The sequence below is a fragment of the Notolabrus celidotus genome, chromosome 23 (genome assembly GCF_009762535.1).
Source record: "Notolabrus celidotus isolate fNotCel1 chromosome 23, fNotCel1.pri, whole genome shotgun sequence".
NCBI classification, from domain to species: Eukaryota; Metazoa; Chordata; class Actinopteri; order Labriformes; family Labridae; genus Notolabrus; species Notolabrus celidotus.
The window spans coordinates 26,634,705-26,659,450 of record NC_048294.1 but is presented as its reverse complement, the minus strand read 5'-3'; the positions used below and the strand labels follow the sequence as shown (position 1 = coordinate 26,659,450).

General features: G+C 40.9%; 3 protein-coding genes across 5 annotated transcripts in view; 1 reads left to right on the top strand and 2 right to left on the bottom strand.

The window, feature by feature from the left end:
• Positions 1-5,511, bottom strand: part of rpgrip1 (RPGR interacting protein 1) — a 20,122-nt gene extending 14,611 nt beyond the window's left edge. The window contains exons 1-10 of the mRNA XM_034676764.1: positions 5,370-5,511; positions 3,278-3,331; positions 3,044-3,161; positions 2,756-2,961; positions 2,561-2,663; positions 1,294-1,422; positions 1,072-1,177; positions 967-990; positions 150-296; positions 1-57 (exon numbers count right to left, since the gene is read on the bottom strand). The exon at positions 1-57 is cut by the window's left edge and continues 17 nt beyond it. Coding sequence (XP_034532655.1) covers positions 1-57; positions 150-296; positions 967-990; positions 1,072-1,177; positions 1,294-1,422; positions 2,561-2,663; positions 2,756-2,961; positions 3,044-3,161; positions 3,278-3,331; positions 5,370-5,460 — 1,035 coding nt within the window. The 5' untranslated portion in view covers positions 5,461-5,511. The remainder of the gene's footprint in view (positions 58-149; positions 297-966; positions 991-1,071; positions 1,178-1,293; positions 1,423-2,560; positions 2,664-2,755; positions 2,962-3,043; positions 3,162-3,277; positions 3,332-5,369) is intronic.
• A 3,808-nt stretch (positions 5,512-9,319) lies between these two features.
• Positions 9,320-12,836, top strand: pop7 (POP7 homolog, ribonuclease P/MRP subunit). 2 transcript variants are annotated; one of them, XM_034677014.1, is made up of 2 exons: positions 9,320-9,457; positions 10,682-12,836. In XM_034677014.1, the coding sequence occupies exon 2, from the start codon at positions 10,721-10,723 to the stop codon at positions 11,174-11,176; it is 456 nt and encodes a 151-aa protein (XP_034532905.1). In that variant the 5' UTR covers positions 9,320-9,457; positions 10,682-10,720; the 3' UTR covers positions 11,177-12,836. The 2 variants fall into 2 exon arrangements, with proteins under 2 accessions (XP_034532905.1, XP_034532906.1); XM_034677015.1 differs by having other exon boundaries at positions 9,320-9,453; positions 10,682-11,624.
• Positions 12,837-15,212: 2,376 nt separating this feature from the next.
• epoa (erythropoietin a) lies at positions 15,213-24,480 on the bottom strand. 2 transcript variants are annotated; one of them, XM_034676906.1, is made up of 5 exons: positions 24,368-24,480; positions 17,322-17,452; positions 17,113-17,199; positions 16,813-16,977; positions 15,213-15,970 (listed from the first exon to the last, which is right to left on the bottom strand). In XM_034676906.1, the coding sequence occupies exons 1-5, from the start codon at positions 24,378-24,380 to the stop codon at positions 15,818-15,820; spliced, it is 549 nt and encodes a 182-aa protein (XP_034532797.1). In that variant the 5' UTR covers positions 24,381-24,480; the 3' UTR covers positions 15,213-15,817. The 2 variants fall into 2 exon arrangements, with proteins under 2 accessions (XP_034532797.1, XP_034532796.1); XM_034676905.1 differs by lacking the exon at positions 24,368-24,480 and adding an exon at positions 23,934-23,977.
• Positions 24,481-24,746: the final 266 nt, after the last annotated feature.

The following is a 24,746-nucleotide window of genomic DNA, read 5'->3' as shown; positions in this document are numbered from 1 at the left end:
ATAGTTTTCCTTTATTAGATCCCTCTCTCCTTCCAGATCGGATATTCTCTCCTGTAGCTGTAGGAAAGTAAGGTAAACAGCTTCAATCATGAAAAGTGTTTCTTGTCTTTTTCGGACTGGATTTATAAAGTAAACTACAGATGCCTAACCTTGTCAACAGTCTGTGAAGACAGAGTGGAGGTGGTGAGTTCACCCTCAAGAGCCAGTGTTCTCTGTCTCTCCTGCTTCAGCTGCTCTGTCAGTTCCTCCACTTTGTCCAGGAGAGCTTCCTGATTTTCTCTCAGTGATCTCTGACTCTAAAGTGTAACAACAACAACACACACACACACACACACACACACACACACACACACACACACACACACACACACACACACACACACACACACACACACACACACACACACACACACACATACATACATACATACATACACACATGGTGGCTGTAGCTCATTGTGGTTGAGGGTTCAATCTCAGGCCCACATGCTGAATACCAGCTGCTACTACTACTACTATCCGACTATCCGTCTCACCACTATCATCTCTCTCTCTTCATCTCCCTCTATCCCTCTCTCCAACTCGGTCTCAGCAGATGTGTGTCTAACATGAGTCTGGTCCTGCTGGAGGTTTCTGCCTGTTAAAGGAAGTTTGTCCTTGCCACTGTAATTTGTTAAATGCTGCAAAGTGCTCTGCTCATGGTGGATTAAGATGAGATCAGACTGAGTCCTGTCTGTAAGATGGGACTGGATCTGATCCAGTCTTGATGTTGGGTCTTTGTTGATAATAGAACAGAGAGTACGGTCGAGACCTGCTCTGTATAATGTTTGATGTGATTTGGTGCTATACAAATAAAGATTGATTGATTGAAGTGTTGTTGAGCAAGACCCTAAAATCCCCCTCATGTTTCATGAAATGTTTTTGATTTAAGATTGAGAGGTATGACATATGAAATAGGGTAGGTACCTCCTGGAGCTGGTCCTCGTAGGCCTAGAAGAAAGATTATAGTATTTTAACTATAAGTATTGTGGATCAAGGACAATAAATGACTGACAGATAAGTCCACTTCACCTCTTGCATGTTGTTCAGCTTCTCCTGGGTGACCTTTAGGGCTGTGCTCTTGTCTGACATCTGCTTTTGTAAACGGATCAGGTCAATGTCATCTCTTATGGTTAATCTATCAAAGACAGGAGATTGAGATTATTCATTTTATTGCTCTGGTTCTTGGACAAAAAATGATAGCCACCTTTACACCAGCTGGTATGTAAGCAGTCGTATTGGTGCTGCGCCCACCTGTGTCTTTCAGACTGTTGCTTTCTTAAATCAGTCACAGTTTCCTCGATCTCCCTTTCTCTCTCTCTGAGCGCCTGGGCCGTCAGCTCCAGTTCTGCAATCCTCACTTGCTCGGCCACACTCGGCCTACTGGAAGGGAAAGAGGCTGTTAAGAGGGGGGTCAGGGTAACTGAGGGTTTGTGTGTTAGGTTGCGACAGAAGAGAAGACTCGTGTAGTAGAAAGTAGGGGGAAATAGAACAGTGACAAAAGCCTACAGTGACAAAAGGCAAAGGTGAAAAAAGAAGAAGAAATACAGGACTAATTATCTATTACTTCAAACACACAGCTGAATATCATTATGTTACATGCTTGGACAGGGTAGCTACTTATTAAAATGCACAATGTATTTATCACAACAATCATACAAACCCTTTTAAGGTTCATTTCTAACTATTGTTTCACGAAAGTAAAAACTGTTAGGAGCTGATCTGTTCAGGTATTCCCCTCTTCATCAGACAGTATGTGTTTGGGTAAATGAAAAGCTATTTCAAATCAATGTTATCTTCAATAAAATAATACAATATAACAATATACTTCCAAATGTTCTAAGTCCTTTTCGTTTTGTGATAGTTAGAGCTGGATCAGGCTTGGACCAGCTCTTAGTTATGCTGCTATAGGCTTAGACTGCTGGGGGAACTGGCACATGGACACACTGGGATCCTATCTCACCCCATTCCCCCCAACCCCCTCATCACTAACTTTAACTCTCCCTGTCCCATTAAAGTTACTAACCATAGACCTTTCGGGAGTCCCTGAGCTCCCTTGTCTCCTAGGTTCCTCTGAGCTGCCGTAGACGGTCCAGACTCCGGCTGATACTACTACTACCATCCGTCTCATCTCTATCATCTCTCTCTTTCTCTCTCTCTCTCTTACTGTCCTCTATCCCTCTCTCCAACACAGTATCAGCAGATGCTTGGCTAACATGAGTCTGGTCCTGCTGGAGGTTTCTGCCTGTTAAAGGAAGTTTGTCCTTGCCACTGTAACTTGCTAAATGCTGCAAAGTGCTCTGCTCATGGTGGATTAAGAAGAGATCAGACTGAGTCCTGTCTGTAAGATGGGACTGGATCTGATCCTGTCTTGATGTTGGGTCTTTGTTAACAATAGAACATAAATAGATAGATAGTCTGGACCTGCTCTGTTTGTAAAAGCTAAAGTTTTTTGTGATTTGGTGCTATACAAATAAAGATTGATTGATTGATGCTTTGTATCATGCAATCACATCCTTACAATCTCTCCATCTCCATTCTTGTGTCCTCCAACATAGGGCCATAGCGGGGCGGGGCAGTCTGAGGTGCTCTCTTGACTCCATCATCCATGTCCCTGGTTTTACCTTGTGGTGGAAAAGAAAGTCAGAGAAAGAAGGGACAGCAGCAGTCTCCCCTGGCCTCACTTCTTGTACTTTGTTTTGTACACAGCACACACCTTTACTGAATTTGTATTGTGTGCGTCCTCCGAGGTCTAAAATGTGCTGCTTGGCCAGGCTCAGTTTGTTCTGTAAGACCCTTTTCTGGCTTTCTAGCATAGCCACATGGGCTTCCAGCTCCTGTATGGTGTCCTCCATGCCCCTCTCCTTCATACCGCTGGACCCAGGTCGGGCCTGGTGAAGACGCATCAGTCTGGTGGACATTCTGTGGGAAAGAGGAGGTTAATCCAGCTTCATGAAGGAGCCTCCGACAGTGATGCCACAATGTTGAAATGTTCATGTACTACCTGCGAAGCCTTTGCTCCTGTGTACGAGTGTGTTGTCTTAGCACACTGTTTTCTTCTTGGAGTCGAAGACACAGGTCCTCCAGGTGCTCTCTGGGAAACCGAAACAGGCGCTGAGTGTCTGCCCGAGAGAGAAAGATATATACAGATCAGCAGGTCATATGCTTCTGTCCAGGTTTGATTCAAAGACTGAAATGTATGACATGACAAAGGAAGAGCGCCGTTCAGTGGTTTCACCTTTGGTCTTCAAAACATGATTCCTTTTCCATGGCTTTAAATCCTGTTTAGTGTCTGAGAAGAACAGAATTGAGATATCACAGATACAGACAGAATAAATTCAATGAACAGAAATATAAACAATTACATTTCTTTGGTGGAATTCACGAAAAGACAATGAAGTCATGTACTTCCCTCAAGTTATTGAGTGTTTAATCATGGGAATTCAACACATTTTATTAACTAACATTTGAACACTGCAGACAAGAGCTGATTTTACACTGTGTTCCAAATTATTATGCAAGTTGCATTTCTGTGAATATTTAAAAAAATATGTTAACAGTCGTTTTCAAATTTGTTAAGAAGTCAGATATATATGAATATATTTCTTCAAATGTGTGGTAAAAAGAAGAACATCTTCCGTCTGCGTCCATCTCTCTCCAATTCAGTTGCCGAGACCTTCATCCATGCTTTCATAACCCCCCCGGCTGGATTACTGCATGAAGTCCTGTTCGGGGTACCCAGCAATGCCCTGGACAGACTCCAATATGTGCAGAGCTCAGCTGCCAGGGTTCCCACGCACACTAAGCCCTGGCAGCACATCACCCCCACTCTCATTCACCTCCACTGGCTCCCTGGTAAGTACTGTATCTCTTATAAACTCCTCCTCCTCACCTACAAATCCCTGCATGCCCTTGCCCCCAAATACCTGGCTGACCTCCTCCACCAACACACTCCATCCCGGAACCTACGGTCTACGGACCTGGGTCGCCTCTCCATCCCCCTGACTAAGCTGCAGACTTTTGGAGACAGAGCCTTCAGTGTGGCAGCCCCTACTCTGTGGAACTCTCTCCCTCCCGACATCTGCAAATACCAGTTATTATTATTATTATTATTATTATTATTATTATTATTATTATTATTATTATTATGAATGTCCAATATAACCTCCTTTTCTTTCAGTGAGGGTCAGAGGTCACTGTAAACTGATTTAGTTTCTGATGACTTCTCTGCTGACTCTGTGAGCTGTACCTTGTATGTTTTTCCAAAGATGCTCTTTGAGCTGTATTTCTCACCATCACTGTAAATTATCTTCTTTATTATTGACCACAAGTTCTCAGTTGGGTTGAGATCAGGTGAGCAGGCCGGCCAGTTCATGAGGAGATCGTCTTCGAAGCCCTGAGATGTCGTCCTGTCCTGGGAATAACGTGAGGCATGTGACGGTGCATTGTGCTGCATGAACATGAGCGTCTTCTTCACTTTAGCTGATTTCTCTTTTCCTCCATGGAAGGAAACTTTTACACCATCCTGAACCCAGAAAGGACCAACAGGTTCATCTTTAACAATGACAGCCCCATCGCCTTGTAGATGTTGTGGTCCAGTTGGAGCAGCATGGCCACTTGAAATCCAACCAGGTCAGCCTTCATGTGTTGTTGAGCCCATTCCAGTCGTTTTCCTTGATGTGTTTTCTTCAGTGGAGGTCTTTTCTTTTCCTTTTGGACCTTTGCCACTCGTCTTAGCGTCCTACATGGAGTAGACCTGGGTACATCATCGAGCCCCACAGCTTTAAAAACAGCCTGACTGATAGTTAAGGGTCTTTGATCAACCTCTGGTTTGATTCTTGACAGTTCTCACTTTGATAATGTTCAACAGTCTTCTCCTCTGGGTTTTCTCCCATCCTGACTTATTGAATGTATCTCTTTATGGTTCTTGGTCACGCTGTCATTTCTTGGTTATATCATTGGTAGATTCCCTCTTACTCAGACTCTTGACAGTTTGACTCTTTCCCTCTTTGGTCAGGTCACTTTTCTTGCCCATGGTTGAGTGGGACTTTCATAATAATGTGGCACACCTATATACACGTGGTCTGTGATAAAGAATATAAGAGAGCTTTGTAGATTCAAACTAAAAGGGTTTTGTGAAAGCACAAGGCCTTAAATACATCGGACTAAAACACTGTCTCTTTCTGAACATCAGTCTTCCAGATTTTCAACAAAAGGTTACCTGCATAATAATTTGGAACACAGTGTATATACTTCCATTACAAACTCAGGTACATCCCCACATTGCATTTATGGCATGATTTATAACATGTACACAGTCACACACATACCTTGGACTATTGGAATCAGTCCCCTCCTTGACAGTCCAACGTCCCTGACAGGGAGGTCCCCTGCTGTCTCGTCCACCACAGGGGGAGTCATGTCTCTGAATTCAGATTCAGTCCATCAAAAACCTCTGGTGTTTAAACTGTCATAACAGCAAACATGTCTTCTGTTATCCTTTTCTTGTTCATCACGTTTCGTCCACATTGAAGTAAAAAAACAGTACCGTGTGAAAATGTATTTGAATTGCAGCAATAAAGAGAAGCCAAAATATTTGAGTTCAATCCTTCAGAAATCATTGTGATGATTGTTACGTTCACATTTATTAATCTAAAGAAACACCTCCTGGCTTATGTCTACAGTGCAAAACAAAGAGGAACAGTCTCTTGAGTATAACTGGTAAACAGAGCTGTACGGTTGTCATCTCTTCCCTCAGACAACAGGAATGGAAACTACATCAATTCTTTTTTTGACTTACCTTCTTAAGTCATCCAAAGTGTTTCTTCCTCTGGTAAATACATGTGTTGCCTTCTTGCTGAGGTCTCATGGTTAGTGGGTCCCTATGTGTCCATTCGTGGCTTGGTTTCAATTTAATCCTTTTTAATCCCCTCTGTCTACCTTCTCTTCTGCCTCTTTAAAGTTCTCTTCACATGGACATCATTCCTAATTTGAATCCTTGCATAAAAGCACCAAGTAGTACTCACTTTTTTTATGCACCTTTTAAGCTCAGAGATATACCTGTAAGTGTGCAGTGTGGGTAAAGTCCCCTGCCAAGACTCAGTTATGAAGTCTTGGCTGTTCCATCTGCCTTGTGGCTAATCCCATCTCTGCTCTAATCGGATTAACGGACGATGTGAACGGTCTAAGACGTGGTCAATAAGCAGTTCTGTAGTAAATTTAAGACTGTGCATGGTTCCAATAGATGTGAGGTATGGGGCGCCGTTTGTAAAGTTATGCACGCTGAAAATAATAGCAACAAAACATTTAGCTCCAAAACGTCATCAAAACGCAGAGTGAATATTTAAAAGTCACTTTTCAATCACATTTAGAGGAATACTTGTGATCTTTTCCATTTTATTTATGTTGTGACAAATATATTTAAGTTATAATCACTGTTAAATCCAACTGCTAAATATAAATATGAATATAAATATGTAATGTTTAATCTAAATGTTAAATGTTGCTCCGTGATGCAAATATGCAATTTCAAATCCACACTGCCGCCTAGTGGAAGTACCAAAATAAAAGCATCACACAGCTGATATCCCATCCAGAGTCTCTGATTACTGACTCCTACGGGTTACTAGCTGGACTGACTGCTGTCCATAATGTGAAGTGATTTAGCAGAAAATATTGGAGTTGGTTATTGCTAAGTCTGTATCGTATGAAGCTTTTATTTTGGTATGTCCACTAGGCGGCAGTGTGAATTTGCATATGAGCTAAATATTTAAGATCGCAGAGCAACATTTAACGTTTATATTTAACTGTTGGATTTAACATTTATATTTAACATTTAACATTTAGATTAAGCATTTAGATTTAACAGGGATTTTAACTTAAACACATCTGTCACAAGAAAATTGCTCACCACAATTGGTCACAAAAATATTCACCACAAACGCAGGGAATTCATTTTTAGGTGCTGTAAATGTGCCGAGGGAGGACCCCCTAACGTCCCTCTTGTTTCTGCCGCACGAGTGCATTTAAATTAACACTGAACTGTGAGTACAGGGGTTTGTAAGAAGGTGCCCTTTTTTTTTTAGGTTTTCGCCCCTGCCCCTCAAACATCCTGAGTACGCCACTGGAAATGACCATTATTTATTATTTAGTATGCATGTATGTATGTTATGAAACACAAAAGTATATAAAGGCAATGACATATAATGACTGAATTTAAATATTTATAATGAAACATTTATATAATCTGGTATATTATAAAAGCAATATGTGTATGTATGTATGTATGTATGTATGTATGTATGTATGTATGTATGTATGTATGTATGTATGTATGTATGCATGCATGTATTTATGTATGTATGTATGTATGTATGTATGTGTATGTGTATATACATATATATATGTATGTGTAAGTGTATGTGTATTTGTGTATGTTCGAAAATAAAGACTTTCGAATCAAAATCAAATCAAAACTGATACATTGTCAAAAATGAATATAGGGCTGACACATACTGTAAAATTAATGGATGTAGTATTACCCATCTGTTCCTCAGCGCTCTTCTGAAGGCGATCGTCAGCGGGTGCCATATTGGAAATGCTGAACTCAACCTAACTTCGTCCAAGCTAGTGTGAGGTAAAGAGGCGGACCTTTGGCCTCCTCCCTAACAGCTACAGCGTGCCCTTCTGTCAGTCAAGTCAGTCATGTCCTTATTTGGGCAAAGCATAATAATCTTAATATCTTCTGAACTGTCACTTTATAAAGAAATTCACCCGTACAGTGTGTGCTGATAGAGAAATTAGCTACACAGACCCAAGCTGTTTTTTGAACCAGGCTGTAAACATGTTTATTTCTGCTGTAAAGATCCTCTCTTTGAATGGCTGTGTATGTGGTTTGTGGTGTTTCTGCAGCCAGCCTCTAGTAGACGCTCCATGAACTGCAGTTTTTAACACTTCTGCATTGGCTTCATATTTTAAGACCGGAGGTTGCTGCTTGGTCTGACAGTATCAAGTACATTCTAGAAGTACGAAAATAGAATTATGGTATGTTGATATGAATAAAGTTCAGACTACTCACCGCATTGGGAATCATATTTGGTAGACGTCGCATTGACTGTGTTTTCCTGCTGCATCCCGCTACGTCAGCACATCGTCCCACAGTGTAAACTTATATAAGTAGATTGTAGGTTGTGATTTGTGTAAAAGAACGAATTGTTCTGTTGCATTTTACTCATTTTGATGAACCGTTTGTACAATAAAGGAATAAAATTATTGTAAGTACTCAAAATGAAAATGATTTAGTTTATCAAATTAGTCTGCCTTTTTGGCAGTAGAATGATAGTTATACTCATTTACAGAAATTTTAGATTTTTTTTTAATTTAGTTAAAAAGCATTTCATGCAAAAAAACCAAAAGTGCAGTAGGTTACTGTTATACTGTTATATGCCCAACATAAGTCTTACTGTTTCACTATGATCACTTTACTAATTTTGATCACATTACGCACTGTTCGTTTTTTTGTTTAATTTTTTTATCAAACATTTTACAAAATTACAAACTCTCAATGAGGATGGTAAACACAGATTGCATTCAATTACAGGGGAAAGAACAAAAAGGGAATCATGTAAGGAAAACAAAAGAAAACAGAGCAGAGGCACAAAAAGAGGCAATCAAAAAGTTGGACAGTCCGTTATAGAAAACAGTTTGTGATGAGGCGACGTTTCATTTCAAATTTCTTTTCATGTTTTGGCTTTTGTAATAGTGGGAAAAGATTAGAAAACATATATACATATAACATACACATACACACATATACATACAAATATACTCATACGTATATATTAGATTAGATTAGATTAGATTAGATTAGATTAGATTAGATTCAATTTATTGTCATTGAGCATGTAACAGGTACAAACAAGCAATGAAATATAGATAGCATCTAACCAGGGTCGAAAAAAATAACTTAAAATCATTTATAAAACCAGGAAAGGAGGGCTAATATTTTCTCCACTTTGAACAATGGACATGGTATTTACCCAGTAATAAAATAATATTAATGCATGTAATGAACAATATGATGTAATTCAAAGGATGGAACATCAGTTATTTTTAGTGGAACTTATTTTTAATTTATTTTTTTATGTCTGACCAAAAAGACTGAGAGACAGGACCATAGACTGTATGAATTAAATAATAAAATGCTCATTACTCACTGTTGGTTGACTCTTGTTGTGAATCTGCTGTTACTGAAAGATGACCCCGGAAGTGATCCCCCCGCCCGTCATTGTACTTCCGGGTCACGCAGAAAATCAACACCCCTCTGACTGAAGAGAGTGCAGCTGTGAAACAGATGCGTGCGTCTCAAATATCAGTGATGTATTGAAGGACATGTGTTAATTCCGAACATTCTCTGTAGGTAAGGGTGCTTTTGATAATTAAAATTATATATATGTTTCACCTCTCTATGTTTCTTACCTTAGCATACATACATACGTTAGCTAGCTAATGTTGTTTGGCTAACTCAGCATTTAGATTTGTGACCTCGCGATTCTGGATATTTATTCACATGCATTCATGTCGAAAGAAGAGAATCGATAATCGCTGCTGATATTTGGTGAGGGTGGGGAGCAGACTACGTTAGTTTAATCTGCACTAGCACAGAAGATAATCCATAATCTCATCATGTTTTGTACAGAGGGTGGAAAGAGAACACAGATGTTCTACTTCGGTAAAGATACAGTCACATTAATCACATTTTACTTCAGTAGAAGTTGAACTTCCAGTCTGGTAATATACTCAAGTACTTCATTGATAAGTACTGAGCCACTCAGTACTCAGTACTTGGCTGAGGTGAGTAAGTTAAAGAAGAGCTGAAGGTCTCATCATGTAAGTGATAAGAAGCATGGAGAGCTTCTAGCAGCATCTTTTGTTAGTATTGAACTTTATACATGGTCCCTGCATACAGAACTCACGACTGGCTGTGCAGACAGGGTTGTTACTATGGCTGAATCTCAATATCCTCTGAGCCCTGAACCCTGAATCCTTCTTGACTTGACTCTTGACTTAATTGAAATAAGATTTATATTTGGAGTGGTCCTGTCAGTGTTGCTTATGTTAAGTGTAATGAGATACTTTGACTTGAATTAAGAACAGTTCAATTCATAAGATTGGAGGTTTGTTTCAGATTTGACATCCCATCAGATCACAGATGTGTTGGGATGTTTGACTCAGTAAGTGAATCTATGAGAAAGCAAAAGCACAATATGTCTAACAGAAAGCAATTCAGTAAACGTTAAAGTAGTGATTTAAAAACAACCAAACATGTAGAGGTACTCAGACAGCTCTTCAGTTAAAGTGATGTGAGTACCTGTAATCAGCTGCTCTCACACCTGGCTCCATGTTACACACCTGTGAGGATCCTTTGCTTTCTCTGCTGTATGGGAGATGAAACTACATATCACTATATCAGGACTACTGTCCAGATGTGAAAGATGGAAATGTGCTTGTGATGACCTCACGATGAATCCAAACATGATCAGCTAATAGAGAGAGTTCTCTCTGTCGGAGTCCTGAAGGTTTAAAGTGCCATGACCACATTAATTATCTGTTACTAATTCTATTCCCCAACTTCTTCTTTCAGCCCTGTTTATTTCCTTAGCAGAGACATCCATTGACAAACATGACTGAGCCACGCAACCCAGGAATGTCTTCTATTCCTCAGACCGCCCCGGTGCACACTGAGTCCACCTCTACTACAGTCGAGATGGACCCCGTAGAGTACACACTTCGAAAGCGCCTCCCCCGGAAACTCCCAAAGAGGCGGAACGATGTCTATGTCAACATGAAGACGGACTTCCGGGCTCAGCTGGCACGCTGTCAGAAGCTCCTGGAAGGTGGGGGTCACAGAGAGATCTGCGTCCACGGCCTAGGCCTCGCCATCAACAGAGCCATCAACATTGCCCTCCAGCTGCAGACCAGCAGCCAGGGGGTGCTGCAGCTGGCAGCTAACACCTCCACGGTGGAGCTTGTGGATGACCTGGAGCCTGATGATCCGGATGAGGCTGCAGAACCGATGACACGTACTCGTAATAACTCTGCCATTCACATTAAGGTTTTTTATCCTGACCCTCAGTGACCTGAGGCAGATCTCCTCAGATTCCAGCGGCAGAAATCTAAGTGTGATCTGTTGGGACTGTTTAAGTGCTGACTGCAGCAGAGGACTTCACAGTGACTGTTCATTTATCATGTTATGTTGAAATTCCCCCTCTAGAACAACCTTAGTGAACTGAAACTACTGTATGTTGTACTGTTTTAATGTTTTCTGTCAAGTTGAAACCATTTTCAGTTAGCTTGCATGTTTGGAAGCAGCAGTAGTGCCGACCAGTTGAAACATGAGTTCATTTTAATATTTATTGACAAAGCTGTGCTGAATGAAATGATTCAGGTGTCTTTAATTTTAAAGGAAAGGATGTCTCCGGCTTCATGACTCGATGGTAAAGGATACAAACAGTAGAAACTAGGGATGGGTCATGATTTTCAAATTCTTGAATATTCGTTCACTTATTAAAAAATCGAAGAGTTAATGTGAATGTTATTTCATTTTGAAAGTACTCTTTATACATATATATATATATATATATTGTTTTTACCGGTGCCTGGTTGTAATACAGTATTCCTGCCAGGCGGTGACTAAAGAGTGTCTTAAAGCTGTTTGCTGACTGCATTAAATTATGGGGTGATGTTTGTAAAGTTGTGCACACTGAAAAATAACAGCAACTATTCTCCACATTTAGCTCCAAAACATCATAAAAACTTAGTGTGAATTATGAAAAGTCACTTTTTTAAAATCACATTTAGAGCAAAATTTGTGATCTTTATCACTTTATTCTTGTTCTGATATGTTTAATCACAGATAAATCTAAAAGATAAACGAGATATCCCAACCAAAGTCTCTGATTAATGACTCCTTCTAGTTACTAACCGGACTGCCCGCAGTCTTTAATGTGAACTGATTTAGCAGAAAATATTGGAGGCAGTTTTGGAACCATTAAAATATTTCACAACGCTCAGAGACAGAACTGACCCAGTTTATGGTACGGACAAGATAAGATGCTATTGCTAAGTCTTTATCGCTTTATGAAGCTTTTATTTTGGTATTTCCGCTGGGCGGGAGTGTGAATTTACATATCAGCTAAATATTTAGGATCACAGAGCAACATTTAACATTTAGATTTAAATTCAACATTTAGATTTATTTTTAACATTTAGGTTTAACAGTGATTTTAACTTAGATATATTTGTCACAACAAAATTAAATGTGAAAAAGATAATAAAAATAGCTCTAAATTTTATTTTATGACATTAAAGAGCTAAATGTGGAGAATTGTTATTTCCAGTGTGCACAACTTTACAAACGGCGCCCCATATAAAATAACAAGAAGAAGAATGCTAACTGCATTAAATAGTGAAAGAAGTTGAAAACATTTGCGACAGTCTCTGGAAATAAATGTGTAGTTGCATGAAATTCAGAACCGGAGATATTCACAGAGAGTGAGCATGGCTGTAAAATGTAAACACACACAGCACGCAGACATTATAGTATTTTGGCTTGAAATGTCCATCCCAAGTAGGAACTAAGAAATCTGCAGTTTCCATTGAAGCTGGTGTTATTAAAGTGTCCACACGATGTCAGTGTTGTTTATCTTTCTGAACTGCTGTTGGTGCTTTTGTTCAAATGTAAATGATTTCAGATGCTGTATTTGGTTTCATGTCAAAATAAAATGTGATATCTTGAATACATTTTTCACTGCCACTAAAGATGACGGAGGTCTGTGACAGTGGCTCGTATCAAACATCTGACCTGCAGAAGTGAACTCTGATTAGAGGGAGACAGAGATAATGGATCAAACAGACACACTTCCCCTTCGTTTGCATTGCTCCTTTCTTTATCCAAGAATAATATTTTGTATTTAAATAGCAAATGATACAGTCATGGGACACAACTCAAAAACAACAGGAAAGAAAACATGTACAAACATCCTTAAAAAACAAGTTCCACTTGCATAAAAAGACTAAAAAATAAGGAAAAAACAAGGAAGAACACTTAACTAGGTTTGAATCTTTTTGCGTTCATTTCAGTGGAAAACTCAAGTTCCCAGGACCAGCTGATTGCCTGCCTGCAGTGTGAGGATGAACAACAAGAGGAAAGAGACAGTGTTCGCGTCTGATTCTGGAGAAGTCTCTGTAATCACAGCCTCACAGGATGTTCATTTAGAAGCCAAACAGCCTCTTTGTCCAGACAGGCTGTCTATCTGTGAGCAGAGATGGGTCGAGTGTTGGTGAGGCAGCAGCAAAAACACACATAATGACAAAACAGCTTCACATGTCTCATGTAAGCTGACCTCACGCTCCCCTGTTCACTGATCTCAACTGGTGCATCAACTGTTTCATCTTTCCTTCATTATTAGGAAAGATTCAAAACCAAGTCTGGAACACCAAACATAGAAAGAACGACAGCAGCTTGCCTTGGCAAATGTGTTCAATGTGCAACAAGGGAACATGATTACAAGAGCTTCATTTACGAGAGCAGGCACAACATAACTATTACTGGAGCTTTAAAGTAGAAAAATGGTATAAATAGTGACTACAAAACATTCTATATTAAATTATTCAATGAAAAATAAGAGACTCATTCCAGTAAGGCGTAGTTAAAAACCTTACATGGTTTGGGATAAGGCCTCGTTCAAGATCTTTTTGCACCTCAAGTCCTCCGAATCCAGCTGCTTCACTTCAGCAAAATCACACCAGTGACATGCAGAACATCAGCATGGCTGTGATTCATCCAGTTAGTAACAGGGCCACAACCTGAAGCATGATATTCCTTTTATACAACAGTTCTACAAGCAGCAAATAGCATGAAGAATTTACACCTTTCCACTGATCATCATGTTCACTTTCATTAGAAAGAACCTGTTCTGAAACATGACCCAAATTACAATAAAGCCAACCAAGCACTGCGGCTGCTTTGTGTGTCACATGACCACTGAGCAGCTGCTTTCACTCTGTACAATAACGTGCTGACAGTTACTTTAGGTGTTTTCAACCGCATGAACTTTACCCCTGAACTAAGTGCGTTTCGACCGGTGGACCCAGGGTCTAAATTTAGTTCAGGGGTAGATAATCTCACCCCTAAAAAGCCCCTGCTAGGGGGGGCAGTACTTTTCAAAGGTCCCAGGACTTTCGGGGGGCGGGGCCTGCAATGCTGAACGTGTCTGATTGGTAGATTAACCGCAGTGTTTTTATTCCGCCCGCCGTCCACAATAACATCACACACATCTGTGATTCTCTTGATTTCTCTTTCTTTCATTAGTTTTGATTTGTTCTATCTTTTTTGTATGTGTGTGTACTTTTCAAAAGAAGAAGATGTGATTCTCTTGATTTAGCAGCTTGTAACAGTAGTCTTCTCTCAGCCCACTGTGGATGCGTCTCTCCCGGTGTTCCGGTTTTAAAAGTGACCCTGTAAACTGGAGACCTTCAGCTGAACGTGTCAGTGTTTGTGGAGTTTACACAGCTGTTGAAACTCAGAGGGAGTTCCTGGGAATGCAAACTAGTTTAGTTTTTATTAAGATTTCAAAATATCCTCATCAGATATTTAATGATCGTCTAAAGACGTTTATGAGGGATGCATCCGGCTGAGAGTCTCCAGTTAACAGGGTCGCTGTTTAAACCAAAACACCGGTCGATCTCTGCCACGGCTTTTTGAGTTCAAAAGGATTTTAAAGCCGTGTTGAAACGTCTTTGCTACTCGCGCTTATCTCCTCTCACGTGTTGATTCAGTGAATCCATCTGTGATGAAATATAGCACCATCTAAAACAGTGCCAGCTGAGTCTCTTCATGCTAACAGGCTAACTGTTGTGTTGCTCATAATGATACCTGCCTGTCCGTCTGCTTCTATGGTGTCATCTGTGATGAATGGCATTCCTCTTTGTTTTACTGCCCTCTACTGGTCTGGTGGTGTAGTGCATTTACTTTTTTTTCTCCATATGTCACAGGCCTGATTTACACAATCTACCGGGACTTCAGCCCGCGGTTGAAACGCAGACAACAATGGGGGCACAGGAACCTTTTAGTTCAGCGTAAAGTAGTTCTGGGGGCTAAAAGACCCCGGAACTCTTGGTCGAAATGCACCTTTTGATGGCTTGTTTGTCACAGAGGTCAGTCTGGACAAGACCGCCTGCTGACGTCAAACGTCTTCAGTGAACTTGGCAGAGTTGGAGTATCACACGCAGAACAGAGTCACAGTGACGCTGTACTCGATACATGAGCATGTGTGGAATGCATCTTGTCCAATTCGATTATGTGGTCAGAACCAACCTTGTATAATCCACGATTCATTCTACAGAGGTGACTTTAAAACTCACTGGAAACAGTCTCACATGCACAAAAGGTTCATGTTTAGACCTGGAGTCTGAACTCCTACACAGCTACATTCACACAAAGTGCAGGAACAATGAAACAGCTACTGGAGTTATGTGTGATTAGTGTGTGCTTCATCATGTTCATGCTGTACATCTACATTCCAAAGTGCAATTCTTCTCCTGCCCATTCAAAGCCTGGAGCTGAGGCCGTCCTCTCCGTTCAGCGTCTTCCCTGTGTGGGGACAGCTGTACCTTGTTCTTCTTCCACACTGCTCACAGCAGCCAGCGTGCAGACCAGCAGAGAATAGTCCCTCCCCGTGCCTCGGGAAACACATTAGCTTCACCTGGAGGAGGGAGGTCAGCTGACAGCTTGTTGACAAGCTTGTGCATCTAAAAGAAGGAGGCGCACTTTGCCTCGGAGGAAGTTGACATGGACCTGAAGCAGATCTGTTGACGAGGACACGGTCCATGTTCCCTCCAGCCCTGCTGCACTGTCTGGTGGGCTGAAGTCCTGAATGGAAACAACAAGAGACATGGTGACTGTCTGAACATGGTGACTGCTATCTATCACTTTAAGGGAATATAAACAACTTGCACTATAACACAGAACATTTCCCACAGTAATGAAAGTGAAACGGACACTTGATCTGTGAATTGACTAATGAACACCAGAAACCTTTAAAGCAGACTCATGTTACCTTGAGAAGAAAGTGAAATAATGTTAACCTGATGATCTCTTGGTGAGGACAGAACCACCATGTAACCTTTCTAGGCTTGGTAAACTTCCCGTAACCTCTCATTCAAATGTGTCTTTGTGTTGGTGTGTGAGAACACTGTTAAATGTTCCCAGTATTCCCTCCGCCATGACACAAACTGTTCATTCAGCTGGAGTTCTTCTAACACAAGGCCTCAGTCTGGACCTGGAACTTTTCAGGCTGTTTAACCGACTTCAGCAATCTAAGAATAAGTGTGAACAGCAGCTGCACTGCCCTCAGCAGTGTCATGTAAGGCTTATAGTCACACTAGAGGACGTCTTATGACATCTTCATAAGACGTCCTCTATAAATGTCTTATGACATAGTTTCAGAAACTAAACCTAGATTTAAGTGTGACAGCTTTTTTAAAATAGAAAGGAAAAGCAAACAGTAACAAACGCTGTCTCTTCAGCTGCTGTTCAGAGAAAATAAATAAGTCATTGAAACCTTGAAAATATGGAGCTGTGTTGTGTGCTCTCTAGGAAAATATATATATTTTTAACTTAACTCCTTTCACTCTGGTTCAAAGGTTAATCAAATACTTGCTTCTGCACTTCCTGAACAATGTATTTGTACCTTCGTACCTGCTGCAGCTCACCTGGATGTTTAGGCTGCGCAGCACGGCACTGATGCTGAGCAGGTTCCTGATGGAGTTGTCGATGTGGCTGTGCAGTGCTGTGTTGGTGACTGATGTCTGTAGCAAGCTCAGGGCTTGTTTTAAGAGCCACAAGCCAGTCTGCACCTCCTGGGCTTGCTCCAAAGCCTTCAGAAATAAAGAAAGCAAGAGCTGAAGAGTCTCATTATGCAAGAGATACGGAACAAAAATAGAGCACATTAGGTTCCAGGAACTTGTAACACATCTCCAGCCCCTCTAAATCTGTTTCCAGTGGTAACTTACATTCTTCTTCTCCCATACATCAAATTCCACTCTGGTCTGGGGAACAGTGACGGAGTCCGATAGGCTACATCCTTCCCTGCATGACTTCTAAGAAGGCACAAAGAATTCTGTTAATGTTCTGGTCCTCTTGTGTCGTTGAACTTCATGTTCAGTTTGGAGGATTCCAGGATCAAAATATGTCTGAATCCATGCATACATTTTCCCCTCACCATAGCCACTTCAGCGTCTCGTGCCTCCTTGATGAAATGGTCCAGGACCCTTAGGTCACAGATCGGTCTCAGCGGGGATGGAAGGCCTGGTTGGGTCCATTCCAACACTATCAACAGCAAGGCAAGCAGTCCTGTGATCACAGAAGAACAAACACAGTCACTCAGCAGCTGCTGAACACTGACTGAACATGTTCTCATTCAGAACATTTATGTTATGTTTCTGGTTGATGGTTATAAGCTGATGATGAATGTTTTTAAACTCTGTATGCCTGTCCACAGAATGCTGCATGAGGATTTGAGAATAAGTCATTTGCTAGCCGCTGTGCCGCTGTGCTAAAGAAAGTCTTACCTTCTACATGAAGGAGGGGTAGAGTCCTAAGCTGGCTTAAACCTGAGGACTCTTTCTCCTTTGGCATTAAGATTCCCCCTGCTCTACGCCAGGCTTTTGGGATAACTATATAGAATGCAGAATTTGTCCCCATTGTTTTTGCATATACAAACTCCAATCAAAAGTCTCAGAGAACTAAAAACTGTCCTCTCACACAGGGGTTCCCAAAGTGTGGGTCGGGAACCCCTGGGGGGTCACGAGACACAAATGGGGGTCGTTAGATGTGTTCCAGAATGTTCTTTTTTTAAGTTATGTAAAAATAGTACATTTTATCCATTATAGTAAAGAAAATCAACAAAAATAGTAGCTGAACTTGAAATAAAACCTTGAAAATAGAAAATGTAAAGAGTGTTCTGCCTTACTTTTCTCCAGATGACTCCTAAGTTTAGGGTTAGTGAACAGTGAATTATCTGAAGCATCAGTAGCAGCAGGTTCATTCATAACAGCACAGGAAACACAGACACATGCTCATATAGGTAGGGTCATTTTCTGCAGACCAGCTAAATGAAGCCACATTAAATCACTTTGAGGGACAGTGGGGGTCACGGGCTGAAACGTTTGGGAACCCCTGCTCTGTCAGAGTCTGGGAGGAGCAGCAGAGCTGAATGGAAAGAAAAACCTTGTTTTTTAAGGTTTGTCATGATGAGGTACTGAATGTAGATTTGTAAGGGAAAAATGAATCTCAACACTTTTAGTAGAAATCCCATAAGTGAATAGTGAAGTAGCCAGAAATACTTTCTGATATATGCACTGTTTGCATTTATCAAAAAATGCTGAAAACCAACCCCCCCCCCCCCCCACACACACACACACACACACACACACACACACACACACACACACACACACACAATGAAAAAGTGCAACACACAGTACAACCAATGGAAAATATCGGGGGAAAGGGAAACTATAAATCCTAAAATCAGTCACTCTCTCTCACACAATACAGTTTAACCTTGTATCTGACCCATTGTTATTACACTAATTCATGATTGAAAGTCAGCTTGAAGCTTGAGCACTACGCTTTTGAACTTATAAAATCCTGAAAGTATTTATGCATTTCATCCAGATCTCTGTTTTCTTAAAACCTTTGGTCAATGTCAGCACAAAACAGCAGAGCACGCTGATGGACAGAGAGAGGTTCAGCCTTGCTTAAAGATCTTATTTGTAAATGGTAAATGGAGTTGTATTTATTAGGGATGGGACATGATTTTCGAATGCTCAAATATTCGTTCACTTATTAAAAGTTGAAGAGTTAATGTGACTATTATGTCACTTTGAAAGTACTCTTTTCATGGTTTTCACCGGGGCCTGGTTGTAATACAGTATTCCTGCCAGATGGAGGTGATAAAGTGTCTTAAAGCTGTTTGCTAACTGCATTAAATAACAGAAGAAGAAGAAGGCTAACAGCATTAAACGTCGAAAGAAGTTGAAAACGTTAGTGACAGTCTCTGGAAATCAAGCGGCAAACTCTGGTCTTAAAATATGAAGCCCATGCTTAAGTTCTAAAAACTGCAGTTCATGGAGCGTCCACTAGAGGCTGGCTGCAGAAACACCAGAAACCACATACACACCCATTCAAAGAGACGATCTTTACAGCAGAAATAAACATGTTTACAGCCTGGTTCAAAAAACTGTTTAGGTCTGAGTAGCTCATTTCTCTACCTGTACACACTGTACGGGTGAATTTATTATAACTCTGTATTTATGAAGATATCAAACTTACGAGTTTTGCCCAAATAAGGACATCGCTGACTTGAGTGACAGGCGGGAACACTGTAGCTGTTAGCGAGGAGGCTAAAGGCCCGCCTCTTTACCTCACACTAGATCCACAGAAGTTAGGTTGAGTTCAGCATTTCCAATATGGCACCCGCCGACAATCGGCTTCAAAACAGTGCTTCAGGTACAGATGGGTGACGTCATAGAGAGTGCGTCCATTATTTATACAGGCTGGAAATACATATACAGAGACTGAGCATGGCTGTAAAATGTAAACATACGCGTACACAGTGTCCGCTACTAGCAGCACCTTGTGCCACTCAATTACGAATAATCGCTGAATAGATGTCAGTGATTATGGAATAGTATTTTGGCTTGAAATGCTCATCCCTAGTACTATTTAATATAATATAGTGCTTTTCTGGTCTTTCTCACCACTCAAAGCTCTTTTACACTACTCATCACAGTCACCCATTCACAGCACATTCACTCACTGATGGTAGAGGCTGCTATAGTAAGGGACCATCAGTGTTAATCTCATTAATACACATTCAAACACCTCTGAACATTAGAGGGAGCAGTTTGGGGTTCAGTGTCTCGCCCAAGGACACTTCAGCATGTGACTGCAGGAGCTGGGATCGAACCACAAACCTCCCGACTGATCGACTCTACCCACTGAGCCACAGCCGCGCCTATATTTGTACTTTAATTCATTTTCCACAACTTCTTAATTCCCCCCATTGCTGCTCAGCAAATATAAACGTTGTGGATCGTTAATACCCTTGATAAAATCCCTTTATTCATATATCTTCAATTTGCTGTTATTCTGTTTTCTGGATTTAATAAGATTATGAAGCATCATGTCTCATGAACTTCTGAGAAAATATGATTTGAAGTGCTGTGTGATTGGGATATAGTCACCTGTACAGAAACGTACAGACATGACTACAACTTAGAGAAGACTGTTGGCTTATACATCCAGCTGTATGTGTCTTTTAGGCCTGATGACACAGACAAGCTGATAGTTTTGCTTGATTGTCTGACTGCCATTAAGGACTGGATGGCTGACAACTTCCTGCAGCTAAACGCTGACAAGACAGAGGTCCTTATTGTTGGTTCTGATACTATAGCTTCCAGGGTTGCTCAGTGTATTGGTTCCCTCTCTTCTGCTGTCCAGTCTAAATTCATAAATCTTGGAGTTATATTCGATCAGTCCATGTACTTTGATCACCACATAAAACAGTTGTCCCGGTCATGCTTCTTCCATTTACGAAACATTGCCAAACTCAGGTCTGTTGTGTCACATCCTGAACTGGAAATGATCATACATGCTTTTGTTTCATCCCGACTGGACTATTGTAATTCACTTTTCACCTGCCTCAGTAAATCGTCCCTCCATCGTCTTCAATTAGTCCAGAACGCTGCTGCAAGGCTGTTGACCAAGTCCAGCCGGACAACCCACATCACTCCGATTCTATCTTCCCTACATTGGCTTCCAGTTAAATTTAGGATTCATTTTAAAGTTCTCGTTTTCGTGTATAGAGCTCTGCATGGTCAGGCTCCTGAATACATCGCCGACCTGCTCCACCCCTACCTTGCCAGTAGGCCACTCAGGTCTTCTGACCAGGGCTTGCTGGTTGTCCCCCGAGCGCGCTTAAGAACAAAAGGTGACCGTGCTTTTGAAGTTGTGGCACCGACATTGTGGAACGCTCTTCCTGTAAATGTCCGTTCTGCTATATCTGTTGTCGCCTTTAAAAAACTTGTGAAGACACATTTATTTAAGCAGGCCTTCGACTCACTGTGTTCACACTAATGTTCTATTTATGCTATTGTCTGTTTCTTTTAATGTGTTGGATATTTTCCTGTGAAGCACTTTGTGATTTTATTCTGTGAAAGGTGCTATACTAAATAAAATGTACTTACTTACTTACTTATAGCCCAGATTTAGAGAATCAGAGTGGTTCTATATCTGGGCTGTTAGCTAAAAAGCATCATTTTTAAATAAAGAAAGGATAGCAGTTCATAAACTCATGTATCAAGGTTGGAATTAGAGAGGTTCTACTGTTCCCAGTCATGTGGGCATCTCGCCTCATTCCTCCGTGTCTATGCTGAATGCACTCTTTCACAGGGGCCAGGATGTGTGACGCAAAAGGATGATAGAAGACACAGGATCAGCCCAGGCAGACAGGTCAGACACAGGCTAGTTCAAGTACCCAGACTTTCAGACAGATTGCTGAAAATGAGTACAAAAAAGGTAATCTAATATCACAGGTTCCTCTCGAAGAACGTTTAGAATCAACACATCCTTACATTATCATGCATCTGGTTCTTTGCACATGTATGTACAGTGTGTAATAACTATTATGAACCCAGTGTTGTTTCCTCCTTGTCTTCCATGACCCGTTATTGGGAGATACTGATTGACAGATAGAATCAGTGTGTCTATAAAAAGGCACAAATGACTCGCGTTTCTCAGAATCTGTCTGTAAACATTTTTCACTATGTACATTTGGAACAGCACCACAACCTCCTTCTGCACATTTTCAGAGCCATTCATAGGCTCACTGTAAATTATGAATTATTTATGAGGATTACACAAAGTAACCAAAGAAGAAGAAGATGAAGACGGCATTAAACTCATTTTAAAGTGTCTCACACGAGTAATAAATCCTTTCACACTGGGCCTGTCGTCATCCTCTCTGCGGTTAAGTTCCACTTTATTTTGACAGTTCTGAATTTAAGAGCAGACTTTGGTAAATTTTTCAACTTCAAAGTAAATGACAAACTTTAAATCTTTGTGCATATGGTCCTTTTCAGACCTACTATGGTGCTTTAATCTACACAAACCCAGGAGGTCTGACCACGTTACCATTCAGGAGGAAGACTTCAGATCAACAGTGCTGCTTCAAGTACACTTAACATACCTTTTATACAGCCCTCGCACAGGCAGAGGGATATCTGCACGTCATTTTCAGAATTGCGGCCACATTGCTAAACGAGTGTGTGTGTGTGTGTGTGTGTGTGTGTGTGTGTGTGTGTGTGTGTGTGTGTGTGTGTGTGTGTGTGTGTGTGTGTGTGACTCAGCTTGAGGATTATTGGTGACCCTCTCAGCCACTGCCTACGTGAGAATGCATCAACCTGAGCTGCTCACGAGCACGTTCTCTATCTACGTTCTCACCATGTTGGTGGAATTTGCGATCCAGGAAGGTGGCCAAACTAAAAGTTAACAGCCGAGTGCGCCAACATCAGCTGCCAAAAGACATGTTGCTATTTCAAGTTGGAAGCAGCGGCAGAACTTTGCATAATGGCAAGCTTCACTCCAGGTATGTGACAGATACTTTCAAAGGTGTCTGGATGCTCATGTGAGATGATGACTTTTACATTTGAACTTTACAGAAAGAGCCAAGATAGTTCAACAACTAGTCAGCATGACACTAAAACTTAAAATTGCACAGGTATCTGATAAGGCAGTACTATTTAAAGCAAACCAGAGCAATGAGATTGCCGCTGTTGTCCTTTCTATTTTAAAAGGCTCTTTCCTGTGACAAAGTGCAGAACTGTGAGTAAGAAGCTATCAGATGACACACGTGAGCTCACTTCCTGTTAAGCTTTACTGGAATCCCCACAGCACTCAGCCTTCCAGAACCTTTCGTTCACTTCTGCTGATGTGGGATGTGATGGCTGCAAAAAAAAGTGCTGAGTCAGCTTTCACATTAGGTGCCCTTAAGTATACAGTGTGCTGTGTCATGCTAGAGAAGAATGACAGAGGTATTTTTACTCGTGAACAAGACAGCAACATCAAACTGCAATACTCTGCAGACAAAGACCTCCAGTTGTGTTACAGTGACAGTAACACATTTTAACAATGGATGGGAATCGAACCAGCAACACAGATAGATTTAATCCCAAACTCAAAGAATAAGACTCAGGACCAGCAGGTTGCAATGCAAACATGCTTCCAAATGACTGCGTTATGGAGACTGACATGTCCCATCAGGTTTGTGTCACAGCCATCAATTGGTATCATTTAAGGGTCATTATATCAATAGCTTAAATGTTAAAGAGCTATCAAAATATATTTCCATGAACTGTGATAAATGAAGACAATCCAGGAGAAAGCATGCAGAAAGTGGTCTTTTAGGATGTGACATTTGGCACACAAGTCAGAGAATAACATAAAACAGTCAAAACTTCTCAAATAAAGTCAGATTTAAAACAAAATGTGAGATACTCTTAAAATTAAGTATTTTTCCATTTAGTTTTGGTAAGTTTTTAGTTTTATATTTATCCTGAGCACTTTAAGATATTTCCATTGAATAAAAAGCAAGATACTATTTATGTATTACTATTATTATAGATTAAAGTAATATTAATAATAAAAATCAGCATGCTATCCTCTTTAATTAACGCAATAAACGCGTGCGTAAATACTGAACATACACAGTTCAGAACAGTGGCACTGAACACAAACGCATCAGACCAGGCAATAAAACAAGCGCTCTTACCTCTACCCGTTTTCTGCAACATTCGCAAATAAGTGCCGCATGTTTTAAAAACATTTTGAAAGAATCAAACAGAGTAACGAGCTTCAGAGCTCGAGTTCCAAACACCAGTCCAGTCAGTCCAACATACAACCACTGGTCCCTGCGTTAGACCGACCGGCGTGTAGGTCCTGATAAAAAGACATGTGCTGCTGGTGAGAGCAGGCACCTATCAGACTTTGCATCACCGCTGTGCAAAACCTTTTATTTACCTCCCCTAAGGATATAGCGATAACGCACTGGCCCACAAGGACGAGGGCGCGCCTTTTGCGCACCGTGGTGAGCGATTAAACATCAACCCTGCATGCAGTCCCCCTGTGTGGAAAGCGTGAAAAAGACTTGCTACAAATGCCAGTGAACAGAGAGAAAAAAATCTGGAAGGCATGTCCATAACTCACTGGGAAACTCCATAGCGGTGTCCACATAGCCCCTCACAGGGTCCTCGCGTTTTGGCCCTTACGTCCGACTATTGGGTCATTAATTGGAAACGAAGCTCTTTTGTGGATCTCCTACACTTATCCGGTAGGTGTTTCTTAAAACTGATCCTGTTTGATTTTTTTTATTGATGACTTTGAAAATGAAGTTGCATTGTTTCTATGACGACAATCTCAACTACCTCCTCCCTTAAGTCAAAACTGTTTTCTTTCATTGTTATCCAAATAATAGGCTATCCCTGTTTATCAAATATTTGGCCTAAAAAGTAAATATTGTCTTTAAAAGCCTCGCGGAGACTTCCCACCCATTGTTCGGATAGCTTTCAGTTACGGTTACAGTGAT